Source organism: Hemicordylus capensis, chromosome 4 (assembly GCF_027244095.1).
Source record: "Hemicordylus capensis ecotype Gifberg chromosome 4, rHemCap1.1.pri, whole genome shotgun sequence".
Lineage (NCBI taxonomy): Eukaryota > Metazoa > Chordata > Lepidosauria > Squamata > Cordylidae > Hemicordylus > Hemicordylus capensis.
The window spans coordinates 138,867,714-138,880,040 of NC_069660.1; the positions used below are offsets into that span (position 1 = coordinate 138,867,714).

The 12,327-nt window shown below is 43.1% G+C and overlaps 1 protein-coding gene across 9 annotated transcripts in view; it reads right to left on the reverse strand.

Moving 5' to 3' along the window:
* Nucleotides 1-12,327, reverse strand: part of PTPRC (protein tyrosine phosphatase receptor type C) — a 118,811-nt gene that overhangs the window by 26,083 nt on the left and 80,401 nt on the right. For 8 of the 9 annotated variants that reach the window (XM_053250019.1, XM_053250022.1, XM_053250018.1 and 5 more), the window contains 3 exons: nucleotides 3,626-3,686; nucleotides 3,334-3,442; nucleotides 2,861-2,910 (listed from right to left, as the gene is read on the reverse strand). In XM_053250019.1, the coding sequence (XP_053105994.1) occupies nucleotides 2,861-2,910; nucleotides 3,334-3,442; nucleotides 3,626-3,686 (220 nt within the window). The remainder of the gene's footprint in view (nucleotides 1-2,860; nucleotides 2,911-3,333; nucleotides 3,443-3,625; nucleotides 3,687-12,327) is intronic. The other variant, XM_053250021.1, reaches the window with a different exon arrangement.

The following is a 12,327-nucleotide window of genomic DNA, read 5'->3' on the forward strand; positions in this document are numbered from 1 at the left end:
AGCCTTTCGAGCTCCCCTGGTAAATGCTCGTAACAGTTCTGGGTGGGACGGAGAGGTGATCTAATATGGACAATTGACAGCCAGGTGGGTAAGATGCTTTGCCTTTCTCCCACTTGCTCAGAATTCTTTTTCCGCCACTTTTCTATGGTGGGCCTTTGTAACCATAAATATGTTGGATATGGAGTTCCAGTGCATCGACCTTTTGCACAAACTATCCTAATGACCACTAGGGGCATTGGGAGTAGAGGTAGCTGGTCTCTTTATCAGTCCCAGCTTGCCTCTACTCTATGACCCCTGCTTTGACTCCTCAGGTACTTCCTGTAGTACCTTCTTTTCCTCTTAGAGAGCAGATGAAAACATCTCTCTCTCCCTACCTATTCATTATGTAGCTGATAAATAGAATAGGTCTTTCTATCTATCTCAAATGCAAAGGTAAAGTGTGCCGTCAAGTCGGTGTCAACTGCTGGCAACCACAGATCCCTGTGGTTGTCTTTGGTAGAATACAGGAGGCGTTTACCATTGCCATCTCCTGCGCAGTATGAAATGATGCCTTTCAGCGTTTTTCCTATATCGCTGCTGCCAGATATAGAAACATACTGTTTCTGGGAAACATGCCAGCAGGGATTTGAACTGACAGCCTCTGGCTTATTAATCAAGTCATTTCCCCGCTGTGCATGTACTTCACCAATAAATCTATTAGGGATGTGCAAACTGATTCAGGTATAAATTGATTTGCACCTGAATCTAGCTGATTCAGGTGATTTGGAGACAAAACAAGTCACCCCTGTGGTCCATTGGCTAGATTCGCGTACAAATTTAATTACACCTGATTTGATTTGAATCGATTCAAGATTGGGATCCATCCTATTAATTCCCTCACATTCCCAACTTTCTTTCTTTTCTTTTTTTTAAGCTAAGCTCTAGCCCTTGTAGAAGTGGAGTTATGAAGCAAAATGTGTGGTCACTATTTTTTAAGTGTTTAGATTCTTTAGTGTATAATAACTTTCCCTCAATGAATCCCTATGAGCATTCATTGCACGCCTTCATTTCTTCTATTCATTATGACTGTCTTTTCAACAGTGCCAACTGTCAAATGCCATGTGCCAATTACACCCCACTCCCACCCGCAAGGCAGTGGGGTACTACTCAGTTTATGTTCTAGGATTTTTTTCAAGTGTTTAGGCTCTTTGGTGTCTAATAACCTTTCCTCATAGTGAATTCCTATGAGGATTCATTACACACCAAAGAGTCCTAAACACTTCACAAATTCCTGAAATATAAACCCAGTGGCTTGTGGGTTGTTGGGATAGTTGGAACATTGGATGCCACTAATTCCCCACCCCCACCTGCAAAGCAGTGGGGTCAAAATGAACAGAAGAAATGAAGGTGTGTAATGAAGACACCAAAAAATCTAAACACTTCAAAAATATCTAAAAGATAAATTGAGTACCCCGGTGTGTGTGGGGTGTGTGTGTGTAGGTGACACATGGCAGTTGACAGCTGGCACTATCCAATGATAGTCAAAATGAACAGAAGAAACAAAGGCGTATAATGCATCGTCATAGGGATTCATTATGAGGAAAAGTTATTAGACACCAAAGAATCTAAACATTTCAATATTCCTAAAAATTAAAATGAGTACCCCACTGCCTTACAGGTGGGGGGCGGGGTGTAGTTGGCCCATGGCAGTTGACAGTTGGCACTGTCCAGTGACAGTCAAAATGAACAGAAGAGCTGAAGGTGTGCAATGAATCTTCATAGGGATTCATTATGAGGAAAAGTTATTATACACCAAAGATTCCAAATACTTGAAAAATAATGACTGCACATTTTGCTTCATCACTTCTACAAGGGCTAGAGCTTAGCTTTTTTTTTTTTTTTAATGAAAGCTAGGGATCCGTTTTAGGGTTAGGATATGGCAACTTCGAATCCCCATTGTTTCCTATGGCAGAAATGTTCAAAATCAGTAAAAATTAAAGAAAATCATTAAATATCAACCAAGTGTCTCACTGCCTTGAAATTTGGGTGGTAGATGGCACCCATGGGGACCTACCTACAACCCAAATGTGGTGCCCCTAGGACCTTGTTAAGTGGTCCAAATCAGTCCAAATATGAATCAAACCAAAGCAAATAGAAATCGAATCTGGGGTGATTTGGAGGGATAGATTTGGATACAAAACAAATCAGGGGTGGTTTGTTTGGGGCACAAATCAAATAAAAAAAATTGATTTGTGCACATCCCTAAAATCTATTTCGTTTAGATTGTACAACAATCTCCATGCGTGTTCTTTAAATAACTGCAACAACTAAACTATGCACTCTACTCTGGAACTGGAGTGGGTAGCTACTTCTGGTGCTTTGCTAAATAATCACAAACCCCAACAAAATAAACCTCACAAGGAAGGAAAAAAACATATGGGAGGAGGGAGCTGTGATTGAAGCAGCAGACTCGGGAAGGGTTAAACACCCCAAGCTGCCTGACATGTTTAAACTGCCCCTGGCCTCTGCCTTCAGTGAATTTGGTCTGGCTGATATTCTAACACATGGATTGTGGTGCTGTCTCCTTTATATAGACAGTTCTGGCCAAAGATGCACACACAGGCAGGATCAGAGATTAGAAGAGGAGAATCACAGGGAGCAGCAGTGCTCCTTATACTGGCAACGACAGAAGGACAAAGCAGGCTTTATATAGTAAGAATGAGTACTAGATACTCAACAGTCTCAAAGTAGGGACGCAGGTCATGAGAATTCCTTGCAATGCCTACATGGCTCTGAGGAGCTTGCTTCAAGATTAGATGAGATCCCACTGCACAGACTTTACAATGAGCTAACAGAAGATCCACTTGATGCCTATACTTACCAAAAGGGTACCTACCTCTGGGTACAAGCATTTCAGATTCATTTGCATTTCTGCAAGAAGCAGAAACAATTATGAATGCTAAGAACAATGCTCCATGCTACCAAAGCCTACTGCAATCAAGTTTTAGATTACTGCAGTTGAGTTAGAGGGCGAGTTCCTAATAAATGTCAAGCACCTGTCTGTGTTTTGCTCCTATGCCACTAATAATAGTGATAATAATAATAGTGATGAGGGTGGTGGTAGAGGGGGAAATGTAGCTCCTTTCCTTGCAGACATGGAGGATGAAGTTGGCATAAGAAGGAACTATGCCAATCTTCCCAACCATGAGTTTCTCTGTCTACATTACTGAGTGGCATGGGAAGGATTAGATCACTGAGAAAGAAGTCACAAGCCACGTTATGAATCAGCCTGCATCTGAAAGAAAAGGGTTCTCACCTTTTTGTGTATATTTGGGAGAAGAAAAAGAACCTTACCTTGATTTCTCTCTGTTAAGGATGTAGATTTTATATAGAACAAAGAGTAAAGCCACAGCTGTCACAATAATAAGGAATGCCAAAAATATGATCAAGGCTTTAGGATTGTCTGTAAAATTGAGAAAAGGGGGAGAGAGCAGCTATGTTGGAAAATTCTTAGGAATGTCAGCAAAAATGAATTCTTTATTGTTCGGTAAAGCACTTTACTTTGCAGACCTGGTGTCACACACACTTCTGTCTTAACATGTAACCAAATTAGCCAGTAAAAGGAACCATTTAAACTTGAACTTACATCTGGTGGTTACTGCGATGCTCTGTGGGTCTGAGGAATAATCTCCATTGTTAAAAGTAACCTAAAAAACAGAATGAACAGTAAATGCAGATTCTATTGCTTTAAAAGGGAATCACCAAAGGCAAGTCATTTTGTAGATTTTCCAAAACGCATGTATCATCTGACCCAAAGAAACAAATTGTTTTATAAATTCTTGAAGTGGAACTAAATACCCCAGTTAATGAAAGCTTCAATCTCTCTCTCTCTCTCACACACACACACACACACTCCTATTTTTTTTATTATAGCCATGTATGGGTAGAAAAGTCTAGCAAAAGTATGTAATTGAGAAACTACAATTGGTACGGAATGTGGCAGCCAGATAGGCCTCTGGGCCGACATGAAGGGAGTACGTAACACCAATTTTTAAAGAACTGCTTTGGCTGCTGATATGTTTCCGGGCTGGGCGATATACAAAGTGTTGGTTATCACCTATAAAGCCCGTAACGGTTCGGGCACAGGGTTTTTAAGAGAGTGCCTTCTTTGTCACGAACCCTGCCACCTGTTACGATCTTCTGGAGAGGTCGAGTTACTGTTGCCACCAGCTTGTCTGGTGGTGACCCGGGACCGGGCTTTCTCTGTGGCTGCCCCAGGGCTCTGGAATATGCTCCCCACTGAAATAAGAGCATCTTCTTCTCTGTTTGTTTTCAGGAAGACCCTCAAGACTCACCTGTTCTCACAGGCTTTTAATTAGAATTAATTTTAATAATCTGATTTAATAATTGGTTTATACTATTGTTTTTATTGTGTTTTGTGGATTTTAATCTGTGACTTCTATATTGTTTTAAAATTTTGTATGCTGCCTAGAGTTGTATATATCAGGCAGTATAGAAATATGATAGATAGATAGATAGATAGATAGATAGATAGATAGATAGATAGATAGATAATATTAATATCTTCTCATTATTTTTCAATTGGAGTGACGAGGTTAAGGATTGAGAATATGAAAATTGAAATGGTGGGATTAGGGCCCAATGGTGCTCTTTGTTTAAGCAATAATCAAGATCCAGTCCTTCTGTATCACTGAATCTAAGAAGAACATAGGGCCAGTTCACATGAACACATCCCCAACATGCAAAGAGGTGCAGGGACATGCCAAGGGTACATCTGCCCCGATGTCACTGAAGGATGTCCAGATGCTCTGCCGGGGTGTTCTTCAAACATGTGAGGGGGCTGTTCATCCGAACAGCCCCTAAACACGTGCTCCAGCAAGTGAATAAGTCTTTTTGCACAGGAGCATCTTGAGGCTTGCCTCCTTATTTATTTGTTTCATTTAAGGCCACTTTTCTTGTGTTCACAGTGATGTACAGTAAAAACATATTTAAAATCAAAAAGTAAGTGCCATTTAACAATATATTTAAAACAGTAGATTAAATAAATGAGCAAAATTCAAAACAGCCATTAAAAAAGTAAAACTAGAGCTTGTTAATATACTAACAGCTAGTTTCATCAAATGCAAATCAAAAGGAAAAAAGAAGACTTGCATTTGTTAAAGACAGTACACCCTCTAACTGTTTTAACCATTCACCATTTCAGTTCTTTATACTGGCTTGTTTGGCCTGTTAAATAATAAGCATTAGGGATGTGCAGAACGTTTTGCAGTTGGAACGTTCTGACTTAAAATAGCCTGTTTTGAGTGTTTTGAGCTTGAAACAGAATGCCCTGTGACTAAAGGGCTGGTTTGGATCTTGAAACAGAACAACCCCATTTTCTTCGGAACTTTTCGAGTGTTCCGATCACCAGTTTAAGGTATGTTTTCCCCTTTGCTGGTTGGTTTTCTGGCACTGACTTCCGATTGGCTTGTGATCTCGTTGATTCTTGGTTGACTTGTTATCATACGTTGTGTGGCGCACACTCTGCACCTGTTCATGCAGAATGTGCTTGCCCTTTCTGGGGCAAAGGCCAGGTGAGACATCCCCACTGAGCACCAGTCTGCTGCTGCCACAGCTGCTCTTGTGGAGAAGTGCCACATGATAGCAGCTTACTTCCACCAGAGTGAAAGGGTAGGCAGATGCTCAAGGAGAGGCAGCTTGAGCTCAGCCTACCTGATCCCTCAGGATGTTCTGACCTTTTGGAACACCACCTTTCTCTCGCTCTAGTGCCTGCAGGAGTAAGAGCTGGCCATCCACAGCCTGGCAAGGAGGTGTGGCTTGGAAGTCTGTGACCTATCCACCCAGGACTGGACACTCGTTTCTGAGGTTGTCTTGACACTCGCGCTGTTCTTTGTTGCCACTGATGCCTTGAGTGCCCAGACAGCAACACTAAGCCAGGCTTTGCCTGACACCTTTCTCAAGAAGACGATTTGTTAGCTCCAGTCCACCACTGGAGAAGCAATCGTCTTGCAAGGTCAGCTGAGGATTGGAATGGTGGGTCAGTTCCGGACATCCTTGGGTGAATCAGCAGTGCATGTTTTGTCCTGTCTATGTGACCCAGAGATGAAGGGCAAAGCTGAGCCAGGTGGAGGGCCCCCCTTGTTGACTAGGTTAGGCAAGCCCAGGAGAGGAGGCTAGGCTGCAACCAGGAGGAAGGTGCTGGAGCATACTGCTAGTGCACAGTCTACGCTTAGCAGTAGGATTACCACCACTTCCCAGTCCAGCAGTGTGGTGTCGCTGGCAGGGCCAAGGGAGCCAGAAGTTCTGCCTGAGTGTTCCAGTTGGTGGTTCACAGGGGGCTTCCTTGACACCTTGCCACGGGTACAAGAGTAACCCATGGAGTCCTGCAGCAGTGGTGAGCAGTGTGTCCTGCATGGAGCCAATCCAGTTTGGGACAACACGTTGTCAAGCTGGACTTGGTGATGGTTGCCAGTTGTTCCTCTTGTGCCTGCCAAGCAGCGTCCAGAGCAAAAGGATGTTCTCCTTAGCTGCGGACATGGTGACACCCCATTGCTCACACTTGGATGCTGACTTGGTGGAGTGGCTGATCTTCCTGAAGGCCAACCTCCCCCTGCTGAGCTGTGCTGAGCTGGCCATGGAGGATGAGTGCCTCATGGTCACCCCCACCCACTGCAACACCACTGGCAGTTCACCCCACCCTGGCCAACCCACAAAACCAGATGTGTCACAGTCTGCCCATTAGTGCTGTTGACACATGCAGACACACATGCACACCACCACCATGGTCCATGATGAGATGAACTGGTGCCCTGACCCATGTGTCAGGATGTCAGCCGGGGCCCAGCACCAATCTGAGGCCATCGTGTTATCCAGACACAGGCAGGCAGAGGTAGCAGTGTCACAGTATATACGCTGGAGAAGAATAGAAGAAAGAAGAGTTCTTCTCATGGTAAGAGACTAGAAGCTTTGTTTCTTGTCAGACCATTGGTGCATCTAGCTCAGTATTGTCTGAAGTCCTCCTGTCTCTCTGTGGCAGGCAGGCAGGATGGAAGGAAGATTTGATTTGTTGGTTTTTCTTTTCTCAGCACCAAGTATAATATGCTGTGCTATTGCTGCTATAACTATCTGGTTTTGCTGGATCTCAAATTGACAACGGCAAAACTTGGGTGCCTGCCTTCCTTGAGCTGTGGTTTATTTGTGAGATAGTGTTGTGGCGAGAAATGGACAGTGGCAGCTCTCCATGAGAGCTGTGTATTTCTTGGTGATTGCTGTGATGAGCACCATGTCTGGCCTTGAGACTAACTTGTGCTTCACTCACTGCTCTGGTCTGATGTGCTCTGCAATCTCCATTGCTTGCAAATTCAGTCAAAATGTGGCTGAAATTGTTCTAGTTGAGCTTATAGCTATGTTTGCTGCTAAGGGTGCTGCTCTGGCAGCTGTTGCAATGCTAGGAAGTAAGGACGGAGTCAGAATTGTGTGAGAGAGAGCAACTTGTGCTCTTGATGTTACTACGCAGGCACTGTGGCTGGCAGTGGATTCTGAATCAGTGGTTCTTTTGGGGCCATTTTTGGACTGTATTTTAAATGTTTTTTCTGTGTTGGGAGGGACAGATTTCCTTTTACTGTGTACTTCTGCAGTGTTTTTCAAGGCAGGGTTGCAAAAAGCATTACAAATTGCAATGCAAAACTGCTCTGGCCATAGGGAACAATGAGGAACGCAAAACACCCCATTGTCCCCCATGAGTAGCTCTTAGGGACACCAAAGTGGGTTGGGTGGTAGAGCATGATGGTGCTACCTACCATCCAACCTACAAAAGAAATGGGCAAGTGGGTGATTAAATTTTTTTTAACCTTTCCCCATAATAACCCCCATAGAATCTGCTTGCCCATTTCTTTTGTGGATTGGGTGATAGGAAGCACCATCATGTCGTACCACACAACCCACTTTAGTGTCCCTAGGAGCTACCCATGGGGAACAATGGGATGTTTCAAGTTTCCCATTGTTCCCTATGGCCAGAAACACTTGAAACGTTCGGAGTTTGTTCCTCAGCAGCCGGCTGTTTCAACGGAACAAACTGTAAACCTTCCGGCCATCCTAGTTTCATTTTGAGCTCAAAACGAAACCCGGAATCTGTTTTGTGAACATCTCTAAAATCCATGGCAGTCAGAGAGCAGGCCAATTTCTTGCTCTCTGACTGGCATGTCAGTTTCAAGAACTAGTAAACTGCGGGTTCTGAATTGGATTTTTAAAAAAAAAAATCTAGGGGCACAATCCCATCCACAGTTAAACCCCTTTAGGCTCCACTGGTTTCACTATGAAAACAAAACATGCACTTCAATTTTGACGCTTAATAACTTCAATCTCTTTAGCTGAGATCATGCCCCTAGATTGCATCATGGTAATATAATGCAAATTACGTGGCCAGAACTATGCAATAAGGATATAGAAAAGGTATATTGAATTTTTTTGGGGTGATTACTTTTATAGTAGAGCATTTCAGGAGCTAACTCACTCTTATTACAGCAGAAGTTAACAGTCTCTCAGGGCAACAGCTGGTAAATGATAAGCATGGAGATTAGTGTAAAGTTAAACTAATCTACTTTATTCAGAAGTCCATGATGATAGGAAAGAACTATATCTAACCACCGGCTACATGGTGGTCAGCATTCAAGGGAGGAAGAGGAGAAGGAGGAGTAAGTCACACTCAGGAAGTTCCTGAGTACATTCTATCCATAGAGGGGTCATAGAGGCACAGATAAACAGGAAAGAGAAGGAGACCCTAACTATCAATCTCTACTCCCAATGCCCCTAGTGGTCATTAGGGTTACTGGTGCAAAAGGTCGATGCCATCTAGAGCTGTATCTCCAACACCCCTTCAAGCTGAACTCCTGCCCAACCGAAGAGATGGTGGCAGATGGACTGATCAAGCCACTACCAAGAGATCAGTTTCACATGCTTCGTGAGAAGATGGGAGTTGCTATCCCCTGTTGCATTGGTTCACGACTCCCATCTTCTCACGAAGCTTCTGGAACTGATCTCTTGGTAGCGGCTTGGTCAGTCCATCTGCCACCATCTCTTCAGTTGGGCAGTACTTCAACTTGACTGGCCCCTTCTCTTGTGCATCTCGAACACAGTGGTGCTTTGTGTCAATGTGCTTTGTTCGAGACTTGACTTTCTCCATAAGTGAGAGCTGAATACAACTTTGGTTGTCTTCAAACATCTTGGTAGGCTTTGGTTCTTCAATCCCAAAGTCCAGCTGTAGCTTGTGTATCCACACAGCTTCCTTGCACGCTTCAGTGGCTGATATGTTCTCTGCTTCTGTGGCTGAGAGCACAACAAGTGACTGCTTCTGGCTAGTCCAACTTACAGCTCCATCTCCATAGAAAAACAGATGTCCACTGGTGGACTTGTGATCAGCTTTGTCTTCAGCCCAATCTGCATCCATTTATCCCACTAGTCTGGGGTTGCTGCTTGCTTGTAGTGTGTGGCACCCTTCAGGTATCTCCCCAGCCTTTTGACTACAGTCCAGTCATTCTTGGTTGGTGCACTTACTTTTCTGCTTAGGATTCCCACTGCTGCAGCAATATCTGGCCTTGTCACTGTGGCTATATAAAGAAGCTTGCCAATTGCTTTTCTGTATTGGTTGTTGGTTGGCAAAGGTTCACTATCTCCATCTTGCTTCGGGAAATTTGTATTCATTGGTGTACTACTGATTTCAGTGTCATCTGTCAGTCACAGACATTCTAGAAGATCCTTTATTTTCTGCTTCTGGTTGAGAAGGAATGTCCCATCCCCTTCTCTTTCTATTTGAATGCCAAGATAGTAGGAGATGCTTCCAACTTCCTTCATCTCTATTTCCTTGTTCAGTTGCTGTACAAACTCATGGCTGTCTTGCTTTTCCTCATATGCAATAATCAAGTCATCAATGTAAGTCAGGGTGTAAGTCCATTTATTATCTCTGAATCTTGAGCATAGGCAGGGGTCAGCCAGTATTTAATTAATTCCCCCTTTGCAAGCTCATGAATTGCTTTAATATTAGAATGAGTTAGGCACTGGTGCCAAAGTAAGTCACATGACTTGTGATTGCAGCCTGTTGTTAGTTTGCTCTTTCATTTATAGAGTCTAGTTCAAACAATCCACTCTCTTTTACAGTTGCAGCCATAATCAAGTAATTTCCATTTGTAATATAACAATGTTTGTCTTTGAACTCAACTCTGCATCCTTTTTCAACTCCATATTTCACAGGAATAAAATTATTCCCCAATGATGGCACAAATAATGCATCCTTAATAGTAACCACCACACATTGTCCATCTGGTAGCTTACAATGCACTATTGCAAGACCTCTCCCCTCAGCAGAAAGGGATCTGCCATCATCAGGACTTTGTAATCCTTATCCAATTCTGTAAACAGTTTAATATCTTTCAAAAGATTCTCTGTTGCTCTGGAATTGATGCAGAATACACATTTTATTGGTCTCAATCATGGTATTATAACTTTTAAGCTTGGGTTGGCCCGTTATGTGCTTCAGTTTATGAGAATCTCTTCCCGGTATGGAATTCTGATGGCTTTTAGCATCAGGAAACCTAACCCTCTCTGTCTCTACTTTTGTCTTGTTTCTGCCAGCAGCAGCTTTCCTAGGCTTATCAGTGCAATTAGCATATAAATGGTCTTCACCTTTACCCTGAAAACACCTTTGTTCTGTGTTCTCTGAGTGAAACCCTGTAACATGATCTGCAGGAGGAGAAGCCATTTCTTGCTTTCTATGAAAATGTTCAGCCAAGTGTCCAGAGATATATTGTAAAATTTAAAGATGCATCTGAAACTTCAACTGCCAATTTAAAAGCCTGGTAACTTTCAGGCAATGAGTCCAAAATGGATCCCACAATGGCAGCCTCACTGAGGTCTGTCCCCAAGTCTTTAAGCTGTTTTCCCAGATCCTGGATTTGGCTTATGTGTTCAGTGGGATTTTGTCTCTCATTTAGATTCAAGTTGCAGAGCTTTTGAATGGGAAAGACTGTATCACTGGGGCTCTTGTGATTATAAAGCTCATCTAGCCTTTTCCAAATGTCACTGGTCAATTCCACACCCATAAAATGAGTATATAATTTTGGACTTACATGCATCCCAAGAATTCCAAGTTTTCTTGTTTTGAGAATCCCCAATTTTTTTTGGTTCTGCTTGTTGCACACTGGGTGCTCCAGAACATTGCTCCAGAACATTGTTGAGTGCTCCAGAACATTGTTGAGTCCTTGGTTCATCAGATAATATTTTATCTGAAATGACCAGTCACTGTAGTTGAGCCAACCAGCTTGGGAATGCTGAGGCTAGTCTGGCTGGAATCCATGCTGTCTCTTTGTTACTGTAGCTGTGCCTTTAGCAATCCTGAGATCAGATTGGAGTCCCAAAAACCCTGTTAGGGGATGGGCCCATAACCCTGTTAGGGGTGATTACTTATATAGCAAAGTATTTCAGGAGCTAACTTATACCCATTACAGCAGAAGTTAATAGAGTCTCAGGGGCAACAGCTTGTAAATGATAAGCGTGGGAATTCGTGTAAGGTTAAACTAATCTACTTTATTCAGAAGTCCATGATGATAGGAAAGACCAATATCTAACCACTGGCTACATGGTGGTCAGAACAAGACCTATAGAAGCATGGTGCTCAGAGAGAAAGCAAGAAGCATTCTGGGGAGGAGGAGGAGGAGGAGGTCTTATGGTATCAAGCATGACTTGATTCCTTAGCTAAGCAGGGTGCACCCTGCTTGCATTTGAATGGGAGACTACATGTGAGAACTGTAAGATATTCCCCTTAGGGGATAGAGCCGCTCTGGGAAAAGTATCTAGGTTCCAAGTTCCCTCTCTGGCATCTCCAAGATAGGGCTGGAAGAGACTCTGCCTGCAATCTTGGAGAAGCTGCTGCCAGTCTGTGTAGAGAATACAAACATTTTTTACCCAGACTCTGACATATCTGCAGTAGAAGAGAGATCCTAGAATGCCAAGGAACCAGAAAATAGGTAGACCCTCTTCCTAGATGATATCAGGAATCAGCCCCTTAGGCAATCCCTCTTGTGAAATTTCCACTGATGATGAAGCGAAACTCCCAGGAACTATGTTTCTTCTATCTCCTGCCAATAATGTTTCCCTGGCAACATCCTCATATTCCAGTGGCTCCTTAGAAACTCCCTTAGGTCCAGGCATTCTGCAACAACCCTCCAAGTTACCCTTTATTTGGCCTAATCCTTGTTGTCTATGGGTCAAACTATACATGATGCTATATGCAGCTTCACCTTTCATTTTGGCAAAAGTGTGTGTGTGTGTGTGTGT